Source organism: Lontra canadensis, unplaced genomic scaffold, assembly GCF_010015895.1.
Source record: "Lontra canadensis isolate GAN:19392208 unplaced genomic scaffold, GSC_riverotter_1.0 scaffold27, whole genome shotgun sequence".
Lineage (NCBI taxonomy): Eukaryota > Metazoa > Chordata > Mammalia > Carnivora > Mustelidae > Lontra > Lontra canadensis.
This window is the reverse complement of record NW_022631021.1, coordinates 1,550,850-1,570,723: the sequence shown is the minus strand read 5'-3', so window position 1 is coordinate 1,570,723 and position 19,874 is coordinate 1,550,850. Positions and strand designations below refer to the sequence as shown.

At 37.4% G+C, this 19,874-nt stretch overlaps 1 protein-coding gene across 4 annotated transcripts in view; it reads right to left on the bottom strand.

Moving 5' to 3' along the window:
- Window positions 1-19,874, bottom strand: part of MAPK14 (mitogen-activated protein kinase 14) — a 74,993-nt gene that overhangs the window by 42,431 nt on the left and 12,688 nt on the right. For all 4 annotated transcript variants that reach the window (XM_032864338.1, XM_032864337.1, XM_032864340.1 and 1 more), the window contains one exon: window positions 6,304-6,433. In XM_032864338.1, coding sequence (XP_032720229.1) covers window positions 6,304-6,433 — 130 coding nt within the window. The remainder of the gene's footprint in view (window positions 1-6,303; window positions 6,434-19,874) is intronic.

Here is a 19,874-nt window from a genome sequence, read left to right as displayed (position 1 = left end):
CTATTACTATAGTATCATTTTTCTTTTTTTTTTTTTTAACATTTTATTTATTTACTTGACAGGCAGAGATTACAAGCAGGTGGAGAGGCAGGCAGAGAGAGAGGAGGAAGCAGGCTCCCCACTGAGCAGAGAGCCCGATGCGGGGCTCGATCCCCAGACCCTGGGATCATGACCTGAGCCGAAGGCAGAGGCTTTAGCACACTGAGCCACCCAGGTGCCCCTCATTTTTCTTTTTTAAACATATTATTATTCCATGAAAATTTTCCATATGTAGTCTTCAAGACTGACATTTTTTGAGTCCCAAAATATTCTCTTAGTATATTCTTGGTGTTATTCTTATAATATTCTTAATACTCAGACACTTTTCTTAGTCATCGTCAAGTATTTAGATCAGACTATTTAAAAATGAAAAAAAGAAAAGGCCATCTTTGTACAAGGATGAAGCAAAAACTACTTAATACTCAGTAATCCATGGTTTTTGAGCAGTTTTTCTGATCATGGACTTATATTTACTAATCTGTATAGACTACCACCATTCCCAAACCACCCCCAGTCACTCCTAAAACCAGAATTAAGAATATCTGGAAACAAAACAAACAAAAGCTAAATGGCCTTCAAGAACAGACCCACGTCTGGGCCACATTAGCCTGCTGCTCTAACCTAGCAAGTTAAACGAGAGTCCTGAGAGTAAAATATACCTATGCTGCAAACATTACCATAAAAAAGAACACTCTTAATTAGAATGTTACTCCACTCATCTAACTATCAGACTTTTAAAAGCAATTTCAATTATACAGCCTGACCCAAAAGGGAAACAAGCCCAAAAAAAAGCCTTGGAAGTCAAGGAGAATAGTTTTTCAAGACTTTACATCTTATTCCAAAGGAAAGGTACAGTTATCTGTACGATCATTACCCAGACAACTGTATACAAGAAAATCAAAATTACTTATAATTGCTCTACCTATTATAACTATCATTGACATTTTGAGATATTTCCTTTGATGTTTCTGATGTATGTAAATTAAAGTTGGGGTTATACTCTGCATAAGTTTATATCCTGCCTTGTCACTTACTATATAATGATTATATCTTCAAATAGTTTTCATGCTCTACCATTTGTATATATCATAATTTAACCAATTTCCTATCTTTGGACATTTAAGGACCACTGCAAGTGTGTATGTACACATATGTGCATATGTGTATGTATATGTGTGTGTAATATATATTTTTGCACATCTTGTATATCCTTACAGAAAATAAGTTTCAAGAAATAGAATTATAGCATCAAAGGACACCAATATATTTAAGGATCAGCATACATTTTCACCAACAGTGTATCCCTGACCTTATGACGGCTCTGAATGGTGCTTTAAATTTAAGTCAAATCATTTTCTTTTACCTTCCCCATCTAAACCGTAATCGTTCTCCCTGAGTTTGACAGACTGTTGGCTTAAGACCTCTGATCTTCTGATTACTCTCCCCATCCTCACTTGTACTTTAGGTAACTGAGATCTAGAAGCCAATTTTATTCAACTGTTCCAATATTTTCTAAACATTGATTCTTGTTATGTGAGATGCCTCATCTCCCCAGTGCAACAGGAAAAGTTTAAAACAATTCACATTGTTTTACATTAGTTTAGTGGTGATTGTGAAAATCCTCATATTAAAGTAAATCACCAGAAATCAATTTACATAGGATTTTTCATGCAAGAGGTACCTCAAAGACAAAATAAAGTAAAACTTAAAAATAAGTCCAAATCATTTTCAAATAACAGCTCCAACTTCAATTTGAAAACATAAGCATTTTGGAATCCAACAGCTTTAAGTTGGAACTCCACAGTCAGTTTGTGATTTCCTGGATCCATGAATTTATGTCTTCTTCAATCCAATAATCCCAGCTCTTGGAATAGTGCCTGGCACACAGTACTTTAATTAGTATTTGTTAAATAAATGAAAAACGGGTATCTTCTCTGAGCTTCACTTCCTCATACGGAAGAGAGGGGGGTGCTCATTTTTACTGCATTGTGGGGAAGATTAAGTCAACAATGTAACTGAAGGTGCCTAGTCCAAAGGCCTGACCCTCTGTTGATTACCAAAGTAAGTGGTGATCACAGTTCTTAAGTTTTATAAAGAATTACAAACAAATCACAGAAATAATTTGAAGCAGCTACTTCCAGTACAAAATTTGAGACACAAAACTAAGCTAAATTATTCAAATGACTAAGAAGCATGACTGTCAGAAGCACAATAGACTAATTTGGAAAACATAATAGAGCAAGCACATTAGTAAACAGCCTATCAAATTTAATTTCCTAAAAAGGACCTGTTTTATGAGATTAAAACTACTCATATTACATCAAAGTATTTTTAATTTTTTGTGGGCTTTTACTAATATCCCTTCTCCATTAATAAGTTTCCCAGCAGTAGAATAGTTCTGGGAACTTTTAGGAATATTCCATAAACTATTCATTTCTATTTTTTAAATGGAAATTTCCTTTTAAATCAAGTTAATTTTAGCCTATTTCTTTATTCCTTTTGCCATTATATGTTTTCAGACACCCAAAAGTAACCCAGGAATCAACTGTTCAGAAAAGACATTTATAATAGAAATAATCAGCAAATGTCTCTGATGACTGTCCTACAATGGTCCAAAAGCTGACAGACAAAAGTTAACACACATTTTTACTAACTTGGCACATACTCAAGAAAAAAACCCACCTTAACTCAGTCACTGAAGACAATATCTAATGTATTTAACACAAGTGCACCAAGACAATGACTTGGCCTATCATGGCAGTGTTACATCTAAGGCTCCCAAATAAAATTTATTAAAGGATTCCTTGGATATTTTTAAATCTCAAAACGCACAGATTTCCAGGCCCTTAACACCAGGCAGTCTTTGTAGTACCTATTCAGAAACCAAAAAGATGAAACTGGCAGGATGCTTCCCTTTCATTTTTCCTTAGAGCAGGTATTAATGAGCTCAAGGTCACAAGTCCAATTAGGAATGCACCAGCTAACTCTGTTCAGAGAGTAACTCTTACAGGCACAGAGGACATAGCCCTAGCTCCTACTACCCATATGGTAAGCATGTATCTGTCATTCGTTATCACTAATAAAAGAAATAAGATGAACCACTGATTCTGACTCAGGCATTTCTGTGTAAAAGATCGCCTGTGCACTTGGCATCTAGAAATTATATTTGTTACCAATACTTAGTATTGTCAAGAGTCTTAAGCTGCTGCTGTTCCTGGAGGCCTAGTGGCTGGTTAAAAATTGTACAGGGGCCCAAAAGACTCATTCATTCATTCACTCATTCATTCATTTAAAAGATTTTATTTTTAAGTAATCTCTACACCCAAACGTGGGGCTCAAACTTACAACCCTGAGATCAAGAGTCCCATTATCTACTGACTGGGCCAACCAGGTACGACCCAAAAGGGTTTTGTTTTGTTTTGTTTTGTTTTGTTTTGCTTTACAATTTTATTTATTTATTTGAGAGAAAGAGAGAGAGAGCACATGTGCACAAGTCGGGGGAGGGAGAGGGAGAAGCAGGCTCCCTGCTGAGCATGGAGCCTTATGTGGGGCTCGATCCCAGGACCCTGGAATCATGACCTCAGCTCGATCCCAGGACCCTGGAATCATGACCTCAGCTGAAGACAAATGCTTAACAGACTGGAACCACCTGGGCACCCCCAAAAGAGTCATTTTTTAAAAAGAAAGAGGAAGAGAAAGAGGAAGATGAAGGAGAGGAACTCCTCTTAAAATCCTCAAATTTATTTGGAGGTTTTGGCTCTTCCCTGCGTAAAACTACTTTTACAATTTGAGCTTCTAACAAGTGTTTGTGGAATAGGCTGACATTTAGGAATTTTCCTATATTGAGTCAAAGTCTGTTAGCCCCTAACAGAATAGAGAACTATAAAACATTCAGCCATATGCCTTTTTTTGTTCAAAACCAAATCGCCAATATTTAAGTACAGATGACCCTCTCCATTGATACTGCTAAAATCTAAACATGTTAACATGAAAAGCCCAACTGCTATTAAGCAAACTGCTTATGAAACAACGTACATAAATGAAAATCCTGTGTTCCTACACTATCAGCCCTCCCTCTCCTTTTTAAGATTTATCCATTCATTTTAGAGAGACAGAGAAAGAGAATGCAACAGGGAAGACCAGAGAAAGAGACAGTCCTAAGCAGAGCACCAACCCCAACACAGGGCTGGGGCCCATGACCCCAAGATAACAACCTGAACGGAAACTGAAAGTCAGACACTCAACGGACTATGCACCCCCAGGCATCCCATCAGGATTCTTGTAGCACTTCCTAAATTAGAACAATCGTATCCCATCATTGTGGCCTCTTCATTTCTACAAATGTAACCAGTCTAATACTGTCTAAGACACATTTTGAAGTATCTCATTACAGACAATTAGCATAATAAACTAAATAAGCTTATTTCTTATGATTACTAGAAAAACTAAGGCATGGATTCAGATAACCCAAAGTAATCTTTGCCCTAAACACTGGCTTAGATGGTCTACGAAGAGAAGCAGAACAATGAAGTGTAGTGCTGGTAATCTAAACCAGATGCTCATAAATGAGCACTGGCAACATCAGTGGGATCCCAGGGCCTCCTCAAAGTGCTCTGGGGTTCCATAAATGTTTCGTTTGTGTTCTATTTTCAAAGTTTTCTTTATTTAAAAAGATATGATAATGTCTTTGTCACATTTATTAATGTGTAATGAAAAACAGCATACAGGGGCGCCTGGGTGGCTCAGTGGTTAAAGCCTCTGCCTTCGGCTCAGGTCATGATCCCAGGGTCCTGGGATTGAGCCCCGCATCGGGCTCTCTGCTCAGTGCAGAGCCTGCTTCTCTCTCTCTCTCTCTGCCTGCTTCTCTGCCTACTTGTGTTCTCTGTCTGTCAAATAAATAAATAAAATCTTTAAAAAAAAAAATAAAAAAAAAAAAAAAAAAAACAGCATACACACTCAACTGTGTTAAAAATTAAATGTAAATGCATCAGTTAGGCTGCCAGGCTACCCTGATTATATGCAGACCTTGGAATAAAGCATCTCCTGGTAGCTTTTTCCATATATCTCAACTTCTTGTAAACATGTCACTGATTAGGAAGGCTGCAGCACTGCACTGAACTTTTTAAAAACACAGCTTTGCACATGGATGCTCACAAAATTTATACCTAGGAATAGAGGCTACCTGGGGAAAACAGAATTTGCTCAATAGTATGCAATTAAAATAAACCATGAAAATAAATAAGCTATAGCTGTGACTGTAAGAGCATTGGTAATCCAACTCCAAATTCAAGTCTCAATGCTCCCAATTTAGAAAAAATTTGTATCCTGTGAAACAAGTATATATTAATAAAGTATCACAGATCTGTAATCTAAAAAAAATTTTAAAGTTCAATTATTAAAACAAAAAAGGTCTGAACAGCCAAATAATAAATTTATACATTTTGAATTTTTTTCTACACAGTAACGATCAATACCGTCAAATCTCTATGGCCATTGTTTCCACAATGCTACAAATTTTACAGTTTTTTTCATATGGCAATCACATACATTTCCTTTAACTTGATTTTAAAATTTAGGAAAATAAGTATCCTCCATTAATTATTTTCCATTTTCAGCTAATAGTCCAGTCGCAACCTTTTATTTACTGTATTAGGATTTTGAAGCACTCCTTTGCAGGACAGCATTGCTCTCAAATTTCCAAATTGACAGGAAAGAAAAAGTTATGTTTAACTTAAACAGTGTGTTTGTCACATTTATTAAAATACCTGAATCTGGAAAAGCTGTCTTGAAAAAGATTAAAAAAGAAAATTATAATATTAAATTATCCATAAACTAAGTCACCTTTGATAAGACATTCAGTGAACGTAAGGCATGCTGCCTCAAACTTCCCACTGAAATAACCCATAATACAAAATAGCCTCGGCCTCCCATATTCGGACACTACAGCCTTAAGTAAACTCGGTAAAGAATGCAAAATTTGTTTGTAATATTTTCTCTTAAATATCTTTTTATTAAAAAAAAAAAAGTCAGTTAATGCTTCCCCTCTGAAACTGTCCAAGTAACACTTGAACTCTAGGAAGATGTACCCATGACTCCCAAGGCTTTGGGGGGCTACCAGGTGTAACACAGCGACCACAAACACTCTGGTACCAGGAGGATGGTCCAAAGTCTGATGCATTCTCATGTATGCCCATCTGTAGTAATTAACACAATTTTTTCCAGTCCATTCAAGAACAGCATTTACTCCTTGCATGAGTAACTTACATTTTCATGTTTCATATGTTTAAGTAACCGCAGTTCTCTGTAGGTCCTTTTGGCATGAATAATGGACTGAAATGGTCTGGAGAGCTTCTTCACTGCCACACGTAACCCAGTTTTTGTGTCAAAAGCAGCACTAAGGAAAAAAACACATAAAGATTTCATTATTGAATGTGCTTCTAAATACTTCAAAATTAGTACTTATAAGGAAGGCTATTTCATTTCCAAATTAAGTGGGTCTATAACAAAATACAAAATATAAACATAAAAACTAAAACGAGCTATAATCCCACTATCCAAAGTAACCTTCTTTTATTTTTGGTGTTTCCTTCTCATTTTTTTTTTCTATGCATCTAAATCAGGGATCAGAAAATTTTTTCCTGAAGGGCCAGAGAAAAAATAGTTCAGACTTTGTGAGGCATAGGATCTTTGTCACAACTACTCAACTCTGTGGTTATAGCCAGACAATAAACTTGAAAATGGATGTAGCTGTGTCCCAATTAGCACAAAAACAAGCAGCCTCTTGATCTACAGGAGCCAAAAGACTGATCTACAAAGAGCTGGATTCTGTCCTCTGTGCCTTAGGCCTCACTGGCATTTTGCCACCAAATGCTGCCTGATCAGAGTGGAGGGCTTGGAATGATTTCAGGACAATGAGTTGGCAGAAAAATTTCTTGAGCACCTACAAAGTATCTGCCACTCTTTAGAAGCTGAGATATAAGAAGGACAAGTCAACAAATCCCTGCCCTCAAGGGATGGGGGAGAGGGGATCAGCAGAATATTCCAGTAATTTCAAATAGTGATGAAGGCTATGACTAAATAAAACAGAATAATGGGACAAATGACAGAAAGCCAGTGGAGTTTTGCTACTTTAACTGGGATGTCTGAGCAAGTAGGTTCAAGCTGAGATAACTGAATGATGAGAAAGTAGCAACCATGTAAAGGAATATGGAAAAAGAGCTACAGAGAAGAAAAAAGTTGTATTATTTTTTGTTTACTTATTTTTTTTAAAGATTTTATTTATTTATTTGACAGAGAGAGACACACAGTGAGAGAGGGAACACAAGCAGGGGGAGTGGGAGAGGGAGAAGCAGGCTTCCTTCTGAGCAGGGAGCCTGAAGCAGAGTTTGATCCCAGGACCCCGGGATCAAGACCTGAGGCGAAGACAGGTGCTTAATGACTGAGCCACCCAGGTGCCCGGAAAAAAGTAGTATTATTAACATTTATTGAGTCTTTATTGCATACCATAACTGTTCCAGGCCCTTAACATTAATTTTTGTTAAAACTAAAATTAAAATAACTTTTAATCCCTAACACTGCTATGAAGTAACTGCTATTATCATTCTGCCACTCAGAAATGAGGAAAATGAAGCACAGAGATGCTAAATAACTTGCCCATGATCACAAAGCTAGAAAGTGGCAGGAGGGAATCTGGATCCACAGCTCACGCTACTAACCACTTGCCATGCTGCCTCTCAGAAGAGCAAGTGCAAACAAAGGAAAGAAGACACAGAGGTAGACAAAATATGGCATGCTGGAGGGCGTAAAGATGACCTGTGTAGGTAGAGCAAGGGGAGAGGAGAAAAGATTGAAGTCAGAGGTACCAGCAGAGGCTAGGTCATGTAGGACAACTATAGCAAGAAACTTGATGTGTATTTTAATTATTTTTAGAGCCTGGGCTAATCCGATGCCTCATCCTCCTGTTTCTCTCAGTCTCTAATAGGCATCCAAGACCTCCAGATCATCTATTGGGACCAAAATTTTTCCCATGTGACTCTGTACTTGTTCCAGAAGTTCCCCCCACTTTCCTCCCAAATCCCTAGACTAAGTCCTTGCCCTTCAACTCCCAATTTGTTACCAACTCCTATAAATCTTCAACCCCCTTTCTGAGCCTCCCCTCCATCTCTTTAATTGAAAGTAGGCTCTACCTTGAAGACATTACTCTTACAGCCCTGCCCTTGGAGGGGATTCTCTCGTATCATTGTACCTCACGGCTAGCAGGTGGGGCAGATGTCCTCCGCACCAACCATTCCTACTTCCAGACTCTGTTCTCCGTTTGCTTTACAAAAGCCCCCGGTCGCAGCAATTGCTACCTCTCTGTTGCTGTAATCCACTGACCCGGAATTTTCCATTATTCACTGAAAAGTTAGTTCCTATCTCAAAGTCTCTCTCCACTCCCAACTTCTGTCATCATTCTTGGCAGCTTCAACATCCAGGTGGAGGACACATCCAACATCCTGGCCTCTCCATTTCCTGACCTCTCCAGGAAACTCCACCTCATCCAGCCTCCTCCATGTTCACGCCCTGGACCTCTATCACCACCAAAAGCTGCCCTGCCTACACTGTTTTGAATGCCAGCACCCATTTTCTATCACAAACCTTCTATGCCTTTTAGTTTACTTCTTGTTTACTTATATCCTGACTACAGTGATTTGTGGACCTAATCATCGTTGGCTGATTCTATCCTTCAAGCCCTCTCCCATCTTCATTTCCCTTCTTGCCTGGCTTAGACTACATGCTCCCTTTTGCTCTTTCTCTCTGTCTCCTACACTCACCTGGATAAAGTCTAACTTTGGGTGATCTTAACTATTTAATTCTCCTTGTCTGAATCCAAGAACCAATTGTGGTTGGAAAAAAAAATGTACAATCATATAGACTGGTTTCATTCTTAATTTCTGACCTTAACCTCAAATAAGGCTCTCAAAACTGCCACTTTTTTCGAGGAAGTGCACTTTCTTACTCAAAGTCATCAGTCTCTCTCCTCAAACCTCAAATTCACCCTCTTCCTTCAAAAGTTGCCCCAGCCTTCATCAAGAAAATAGAAACCAGCAAAAGGAAGCTCCATCTGCCTACAGGTAAATCTATAAACCCATCTATACTTGAACCTATCTTCTCTTCTTCCTCTCTCGCTATAACAAAGTACACATGCCCTTTCTTACGAAAATCCAAAACCTCAATACATGCTCTGGAGGCACCTCCGACATCCCTTCAAGGACCTCACACCTTCATTCCCTTCCTCTCTCTCCCTTCTGAGTTTCTCCCTATCTTCTGGGTCATTCTCATCACATAAATATGAGTTATTGCCCATCCTCGAAAAACAAAAAATTTCCCTTGAATGCTCTCAGAGTTAGAATTCCCCATTGGTTCTCAACAGTGTTGTTCCTAGACCAGCAGCATTTGTATCACCTGGGATTTATAAGAAATGCAAATTCTCAGGTCCATCTCCCAGACCCACTGAATTGGACACTGAAGTGGGTCCAGTAATCTGTATTTTATCAAGCCCACCACATAACTCTAACAAACGGTGACGTCTGAGAACCACTAATCTATGCCACTGCTCTTCCACGGACCAACAGCATCAGTATTATGGGGGAGCTCTTTAGAAATGCAGAATCTCCAGAGACCTGTACCCCTGGGGCTAGTAATACATTATAAGTTTATTAAAAAATAAAACTAAAATAAACTATATGATAAAAGGGAAAAAAATGCAGAATTTCAGGCTTTAAAGTAAAATCTACATTTTGACAAGACCTCCAAGTAATTCATATGTATCTTAAGGTTTGACTCATTTCCTCAGGTCCCATTCTTTCCTCAATCCATTACACTCAATCTACTCTTTTCAGGTCATTAATGACCTGTTACCAAATTCAATGACTATGTTCCTGGATCACCAGTTGATCCAGGATCCAGTTGATCCATTTCCCCTTTCTCAAAACACTCTCCATTCTGGAGTCCATATCAGCACATTTTTTTTAATTAACATATAATTTATTTATTTCAGGGGTACAGGTCTATGATTCATCAGTCTTCCAGTACTCACCATAGCACATACCCTCCCCCATGTCCATAACCCAGCCACCCTATCCCTCCCCTCTACCCCAGCAGCCCTCAGTTTATTTCCCGAGATTAAGATTCTCTTATGGTTTATCTCCTTCCCCAGTCCTATCATTTCATTTTCCCCTCCCTTCCCCCTACAAACCCCCACCCTGCTTCTCAAATTCCTCCATATCAGAGAGATCATATGATAATTGTCTTTCTCTGACTGACTTAATTTGCTTAGCATAATACCCTCTAGTTCCATCCACATCATTGCAAATTACAAGATTTCAGTTTTTTGATGGCTGCATAGTATTCCACTGTGTGTGTGTGTGTATCACATCTTCTTTATCCATTCATCCGTTGATGGACACCTAGGCTCTTTCCATAGTTTGGCTATTGTGGACATTGCTGCTATAAACACTCCGGTGCACGTGCCCCTTTGGATCACTACATTTGTATATTTATGGTAAATACCCAATAGTGCGATTGCTGGGCCGTAGGGCAGCTGTATTTTCAACTTTTTTGAGGAACTTCCATACTGTTTTCCAGAATGGCTCCACCAGCTTGCGTTCTCACCAACCGTGTAGGAGGGTTCCCCTTTCTCTGCATCCTCACCAACACCTGTCGTTTCCTGACTTGTTAATTTCTACTGTTTTTCTGTGACCTCTATGGTAGCTCCCTCTCTGATTCCACTGCCTGTGGTCCCTCTACTTGGAACTCTCTGTTAGTTCCTCAGGGCATGACACTGGACCCTATTCTCTCTCCCACATTCTAGATGATCTCATCTATACCCAAGACTTTAAATTAAATGCCGTCTTATATTGAAAACTTGCAAATCTATATCTCTCACTGAAATCTCTCTATTTGAGTCTGACTGCTTACCTAACATCTCCACATGAAAACCACATAAGCACCTTAAAACTTAACAAATTCAAAACACCTGGAACTATTCTTCTCCCTGTTTCCTATGTCTCAATAAATGGACTTCCATCCAATTGCTCTAGCTAAACATTTGATTATCCTTGATTTCCTCCAGCCTTCTGGCCCCCATCCAAATCTGTCAGCAAGTGTTGTCATTTCCTTCTCCAAAATACATCTCTAATTCAACTTCTCATTTCACTGCTACCATACTAGTCCAAATCATCCTCATCACCAGCCTGCCTTCTTCTACTAGTCTCCCTGTTTTGTTCCCTTCCTACATACTCTCCATAAGCATCCAATTCAATCTTTTAAAAATATAAATTAGAGGACAAAACCCACTTCTTCAAACCCTTCAAGGAATTTCCTTGCCATATACAATAAAATGCAAATTTCCTATCATAGCCTACAAGGTTCAGGTGATCTGACCACCAATGACCACTCCATCCTGCTCCTGTGCTATTCCTTCCTTCCCCTCAGCCACTGTTTTGAACATGCTGGCTCCTTTCAGTTTCTTGAATTCTTTGATGGGCTGTTTCTGGTTCCTGAGCTGCTCTACTCTCTCTTGTCCACTCCACCCAGCAGCAGAATACTTATCCCTTAAGCTCTGGCTTAAATTGCCACCCCCCCCCCTTGGATTATCAACAGGTCTCAGTCATTCTGTCACAACACACTCCTCATTTCCTTTCTTATCCTACATAGAGGGGGAGTTCACCTCTCTCCCCCTCCTTTTCCTACAAACCCATAAAATAATTACTTCTTCCCTCTTCAAAGTACCAGGTAAATATATACTCTTCTCTACACCCCGCAATGGCTCAAATGAGACAGAAAATGGCCATTGCCACATGACCCACCCTCCTCAATTCTTCACCTCAGTTTGCCTGCCTACCTGCATGTTCCCCCTCCTCCACTGGTAAACCCTTTGGGACATCCTGGGGCAACAAATGTTATCAGGTTTCTAGCTGAACTGCCCATGACCGAATGTGCAAGTTCAATTCAGTGATGAAGAAATAAGCAGCCCATTTGAACTGCCTGTCCAAGCCACTCTCCATGCCAGCTTTACAGTAATAAAGTACATATTTTTATCTCTGACTCCTGTATCTATTTAGAGAAAGGCAGGCTAAGATTAATCAGTACCCTATCCTAGTGATCACAATTTATTACTATATCTTTATTTGCCACCCAGCAGAGTGGTCAAATAAAGGCTGGGGCTTTGGTATTACACTATCTGGTTTTAATTTCAGTTCTGCCACTGAGTAGTGCATAATCTTGAGAAAATTAAATTATCTCAGCCTCACATATAAAATGAGGATAAGGTATATATTAATAAGGAGAATGGCTGTTAAGATTAAATGGGGTAACTTTTGTAGTAGTTTTAGCAAAAGGGCCTAGCCCATAGTCAAGCTTAAATACTGGATGTTAATAATGTCTGCCTTTCCTACTCATCATAAGCACCTTGAGGGCAGTTAGTGTCTTCTGCTTTATTCACCACTGTATCACACAGGACTCAGCATCATCATGCCTGGCACATACATATTCTCGAAAAAGGCTTTACAAAAGTTTAAGAGCATTCTATGATGCAGTTATCTGAAACATGTAAGAAAAAACTTCAACTTTATTAGGTGGCCCTCAATTTTTATAAATTCAATAGCATCCAGGGGTGTCCATCTGGCTCAGTCAGTGGAGCATGCAACTTTTGATCTTGGGGTTATAAGTTCGAGACCAGACTGGGTGCAGAGATTATTTAAAAATGAAATCTTTTTAAAATAAAATAAGTAAATTCAATAGCATCCAACAAGGAACTCATATTAATGTTAGAAACCTATAATCACTGATTGCTTACTATTATAAGGCACCGTTTTTAGATCTTTACATGAATGAGCATCTGTATCACAACTTTATAAAAAGACATTATTATGATTTCCATTCTACAGATGAGAAGACAGAGGCACAAAGAGTAATAATGCCTACAGTACAGAAAGAACATCGCAGAGCTGAGATTCAGATTCAAGTGGTGTTTTCAAGCATCAACTCTTTTTAAAAAAAAAATTTTTTTAATAAACATATAATGTATTTTTAGCCCCAGGGGTAGAGGTCTGTGAATCGCCAGGTTTACACACTTCACAGCACTCACAGCACCCCCCCCCATCCTCTCCCGACCCCCTGACTCCCAGCAACCCTGTTTGTTCTGTGAGATAAGAGTCTCTTATGGTTTGTCTCCCTCCCGATCCCATCTTGTTTTGTTTATTTTTTTCCTACCCCCCAAACCCCTCACATTGCATCTCCACTTCCTCATATCAGGGAGATCATATGATAGTTGTCTTTCTCCGATTGACTTATTTTGCTAAGCATAACACCCTCTAGTTCCATCCACATCGTTGCAAATGGCAAGATTTCATCTCTTTTGATGGCTGCATAGTATTCCATTGTATATATACACCACCTCTTCTTTATCCATTCATCTGTTGATGGACATCTAGGTTCTTTCCATAGTTTGGCTGTTGTGGACATTGCTGCTATAAACATTCGGGTGCACGTGCCCCTTCGGATCACTACGTTTGTATCTTTAGAGTAAATACCCAGTAGTGCAATTGCTGGCTGATAGGGTAGCTCTATTTTCAACTTTTTGAGGAACCTCCATGCTGTTTTCCAGAGTGGTTGCACCAGCTTGCATTCCCACCAACAGTGGAGGAGCGTTCCCCTTTCTCCGCATCCTCGCCAGCATCTGTCATTTCCTGACTTGTTAATTTTAGCCATTCTGACTGGTGTGAGGTGGTATCTCATTGTGGTTTTGATTTGTATTTCCCTGATGCCGAGTGATATGGAGCACTTTTTCATGTGTCTGTTGGCCATCTGGATGTCTTCTTTGCAGAAATGTCTGTTCATGTCCTCTGCCCATTTCTTGATTGGATTATTTGTTCTTTGGGTGTCGAGTTTGCTAAGCTCTTTATAGATTTTGGATACTAGCCCTTTATTTATCTGATATGTCGTTTGCAAATATCTTCTCCCATTCTGTCAGTTGTCTTTTGGTTTTGTTAACTGTTTCCTTTGCTGTTCAAGCATCAACTCTTAATGGATACTACTGAATGGATCCTCAATGGATCTCTGACTAGAACTCTTAATGGATAATCAAGCTCAACTTTGCAAAAAGTTTGGTCCATTTTAAATATATTCTAATTGTATAAACTCTGCTTTTCTACAATTTTCCTGACATAATTAATTGCATTTCATATGGGAAAAGCTCAAGATAGTATTAATGAAAAGTATTTCATAAGAAATGACCTTTGCAAAAAAAAAAAAAAGAAGAAGAAGAAGTAGAAGAAAGAAAGAAAAGAAATAACCTTTGCTCTCTTTGTATTACTTAATTTAGGGGAAGTTTTTCAATCCCTAAAATTCTACTACTCCCTATGAATCTAGAATACTGGAGGAGGCAAAGATGTGAAATTTTACAAATAACAAAGTATCACTTCCTGATTATTTACTGAAATATCTCCTTCATGAGAAGCTTTGTGAATACAAAAGAAACATTAAACATTGTACCTGATGTCACAGAACCTGCAATCTAACTGGAATGATGAAAACAAACATGAAAACAAACAATGCCCAATAAAATAGTGCAACTATGAACACTTGACTACTTTTTTAAACCTTAGATTCAAAAATCTATAAATTGGGTTTAAAAGTTTACATATAAAAATTTATAAGTTGGAGTCACAATATATGTGTTTATTGCAGCTTGTTCAAAAGAAGGAAAGCAGAAATGACCTTAATGTCCAATAGGGGAGAATCTAGATTATGGTATTTTCTCCCATATATATTGCAGCCATTAGCAAGAATCTCCATATAGTACTAACATGTACATGTTCTATTATTAATGGGAAAGAGAACAAGTTTCAGAAGTAAAGAATGATCCTATCTGTGGGGGGGGGGGATGTATATTCATACATGTATATATAAATATACACAGAGAAGAAATGTCTAATATATTCAGAATTTAACTTTTTTGCTTATTTTATATTTCCTGATTTTTTAAAAAATGAGCTTGTATCTTTTAACATCAGATATTAGTAAAATTAGAACCTAAGTCATCTGTATTGTTGTTACCATAAAGGAAAAAATAGGTACTCTCTAACTTTAATAAAAACACTATTAACATTATATTTCCTTCAGGGGCTCCTGGGTGGCTCAGTTGTTGGGTGTCTGCCTTCAGCTAGGTCATGGTCCTAGGATCCTGGGATCGAGCTCATGTTGGGCTCACTGCTCTGCAGGAAGCCTGCTTCTCCCTCTCCAACTCCCCCTGCTTGTGTTCCCTCTCTGGTTGTCTCTCTCTGTGTCAAATAAATAAAATCTTTAAAAAAAATTGTATTTCCTTCAAATGATACTTACATAGCTATACTCTTGGTACATTAATTTGGGCTCTATCCCAAAGGCATAAGCATTTTTCCATTTTACTAAACATTTATAGTAATTTCATTAAATATCTACACCACAATCTACTCAACTATTCTCTTTATTGATGGGCATTATAGCCATTCCATTCATTCATACGTACAAATATGATAAATACTATTACAATGGACATCTTAATTCATACTGCTTCTACAATAATTGCATGATTTCCTTAAAACAGATGATTTTTACTTCAAAGGACATACATTCTCACTTTTTTAAATATTTTGCTTACAAAAGAGAATAAGCAGGAATTGTTCAGAGAAACTGCTTTCTGCTTATCAATGATTCCTATGACAAAGCTGCTGAGGCAAAGAATATAATATCCATCCTCAACCCCACCTCTTTAAGAATTTACTGCTCTGACCTAGCCTCCTGTTATTATCACTAATTAAAGCAGTATTTAGAAAGAGGAGAAATTTCACCCCAAATCAAACATTGATTACCAAAAGCAAAAATTACTGATAATTTTTTAAATTACCTGATAAAACCAATTAAATCAAAGGAGAAGAAATTCAAATTTACTGAATATCTGACTATGTCATACATCATTTGGGAAATATTTAACTTAATCCTTATAACTTTTTATGATAGTTATATTGGCTTTACAAAATAAGAAACTAATGGTCAAAGACATTAACAACTCATCCAAGGCATATAACTCCTAGGCAGTGGGATTCAAACCCAGATTGCTCTAATATCAATGTGCACTCTTTTTCCAGAATGCCAAGCTGCCCAGGATAAGGGCAATTCGCTTTGCCTTTATTATAATGATTCACTTACTAGTATTACCAGTTGGGCCTCTTAATCACATTTTTAAAAATTATAGCTACAAATAAAATCTTGTTTTCATGAACAACATCATAAAATGGGATTATCTTTACAATGATCAGGTTTCCCAAACTAAAATTAAGGATACATCATTTAATAAGGTTTTCCTCCAATTACAAATTCACATGAAGTCTCCCACAGCTATAAAGTTAACTCACATTTTATAAAATCGCTGATATGGTAAAGAAAAAATTAAAGGAAAAAATATAAAATTCATTAAAAGCAGTGATTATAAATGTAGGATGTCATACTCACTCATCTACTGCTGTGAACCCAGTACCTAGGACACAATATTCAATAAAACTGAATGTTGTGTTACCCATTCAAATTTGCCTCCTCTCTCCCCACCAAAAACTGGATTGGATTCTTTTTTTTTTTTTTTAATATTTTATTTATTTATTTGTCAGAGGGAGAGAGAGCATAAGCAGGAGGAGCGGCAGAGGGGTGGGAGAAGCAGGCTGTCCACTGAGCAGGGAGCCCAAAGCAGAGCTAGATCCCAGGACATTGGGATCATGACCTGTGCTGAAGGCAGACTCTTATCCAACTGAGCCACCCAGGTGCTCCTGGCTTATTAGATTCTTAACATATCCTAATATATTCTGTTTAACTTCCAAATTTATTTATCCCACTTAATTCCACAATAGATTTAAGGCAGTATGGAACTATACATACATAACTTGAAATAACAGTGATTATGGGAAAATAAGAAATTCTGTATAGATGAAGTTAACATACTAATGATTACTATGAGGTCTTTTCTAAATACCCTTTAGAGTGGGTTTTTAAGTGGGCTCTGAGCCCACTAAAGCCATCGCACAAGAGAACACAACCAGTTAAGACATGAGTCACAGGGACCATATAATAAAAACAAACTAGGTACTCAGGAGAACTGAAGAGAGACATAATTATTCCTGTAATAAAACCAGAGAAGAGTTCCTCCTGTGTATGTTTATGAAGGAGATGCTGTATAATGTGGTAAAAATGTCCTAAGCAACATTCTTAGTGGGTTTCAGACGGTTCTTTTCTTAGAGTTTCTTCATCAGTGGAGACTGTTTCATAAAGCCAAAATACCGTTCATTATTAGCAAAGGTGGGGAAGAGAGTACATAATAGCATGCATGCTGCTGTTCTCCAGTGGACTTAACCTAAGAGGAAATCTTAAGTGTGTCGAGAGAAAAAGGTAAGCTCCATGCTCCTCAGATAATCCTCTAAAAACGATTTCCATCAACTGAGCTTTTGATAGGTACAGAGACTCAGAGCCTCTGTGTTTCTCCTCCATGACTGGCACCTGGCTTGCAGATTTTCTATGCAGCAAGGCAGAGGCAGATCAATATGCTCCAACACTCAGGTGAGTTGCTAGATAGAGTAAGAGAGACCATCTCTTAGGAAAAGCGAAGTGCTGCCTACCCAGGACAAATGCTCACACTAACAAGAGCATGGGAGGACAAATGACCATCCCAGGTTTTTCCTCAAAAAACAATTTTGGTTTTCCCCAACAGAATGAAGAATGAGCCATCACCTGACAAGTCTCTAGGTAATTTGTGAGGATCAGAAGCGGTTTTACAATTTCTTTCAATGGTCATAGATGACTTCTCTAATCCCCGCATGATGTTACTGAGAAAAAAAAAAAATGAACCCTCAATAATGTTTAAAAGGACAAACCACAATTTTATTTTTGGAAATTATGGGAAAAATTTAAATATATTAAAATTTGTACTTACACTAACTAACTCCCATTAATGCATCAAATTAAATGAACTAAAACTCCCATTAATGCATCAAATTAAATGCATCAAATTAAAGTATCTAAGGTGAAGGAAATAATGCAAAAACATGACATCTCTTCTCCACATTATACAATTTGAGGCTTTTTTCCAATAGAATCAGGCTAACTGCTAATAGCCTGCAAAATGAGCCTTCTAAATAAGTAATTTATACTACTAACTTGGAACTTCCTCTTTACCTATAACATCTGGTAGAACTTTCAATAAATATCATACTAGAAAGATTTTTTGGCACACATCTCCCACTACCATGGAAACTTTTTTTCTTCCTCCTAAATTCAGACAAATGTGCAAGTATCACCATAGTTTTTTTTATTTTTACGGTCTATCCCTCCATTTTGGAAATAATGTCATGAAAATAAGGCGAATTTATGCAAAAACTAGAACTCGAGTTTTGATTTAGGAACCTCAAAAAATATCCTGCAGAGCAGCAAGGGACTTAAAACTGATTCTAAAAACTCATCACATTTGAAATATTGTTAGCTTTCTTTTAATAGTTTCACTAACTCTCAAATACTTTGTTTTAATGTTTATATAACACTTTTTTTAAAGGATCACAAAATGATTTGACTATTTGCAACTATATATAGTATTTTTAAGGGAATTTAGTTTCTTATAATAACACTTTCATACTTATGGGACAAACATCAAATGTCATTAATACAACTGTTACAAGTGTACAATATAACCAATCCCCAACTTTTCAGATTTTAAATATGATTCTCAAAGAGGCTCAAAACACAAATGACATATTAAACAGTCTAACAATAGATTAATACACTGAGTGGAAAAGAGTCATTTAATTGACCATATACTTTGCCTTACACAACTTAATAGTTCAAGAACTTTTATGCAAATTGAGTATTTTCATGAAAATCTCATTCAGACAGGAAATGTATTTGTGACAGGATTTATTTGGGACACTAGCTATGTGGCTGGAACTCAACAGCATAGAAACACATACTGGATACCTGCCATTCTTGATCAGTCTAATTCCTGCTGCAAAACTTCTAAACTACTAGAGCAAAAATGTTTTTCACAATTGCTTTAATTTTTATTAGCCTGATGAAAACTAAAATGCAAACAATGTAGAAATTCACTTAGACATGCAATCTAAAAATTCAAACTGATTTGTGATTAAAATGTGAAATGCAATTAATCTTCATTTGCTGTAAGCCCATTTGAAAATAGAATGATTTTGTAACATATTTCTTCACTGAAGCTTTAAAAGCCACAGTGGTGTCGGTTAACAATATTTCTTTGATTGCAAATGCAGTCAATACACCTGTATCAAGAGCAATAGTTATCTCATATTGATTACAAAAATATTACATGTGGATTATTTTATTACATGTGAAATTATTTTCCCAAGCCTCATTAGAATATTGTCACCATGGATTTACCTTCACTACTTTTGTGTTTGAAAATTTCAGTAACTGGGGTGCCTGGATGGCTCAGTGGGTTAAGCCTCTGCCTTCAGTTCAGGTCATGACTGGGATCAAGCCCCACATCAGGCTCTCTGCTCAGCAGGGAGCCTGCTTCTCCCTCTCTATCTGCCTGCCTCCTGCCTGCTTCTGCCTACTTGTGATTTCCTCTCTGTCAAATAAATAAATTAAAAATCTTAAAAAAAAAAAAAGAAAGAAAGAAAGAAAAGAAAATTTCAGTAACAAATGTTTTTGAAATTATCGTTAACTAGTTTTTAACTCCTTTCAAGCAAATATGAAATAAACGAATCCTATATTACATTTTAACTATTTATGATTATCATCAGTCAACT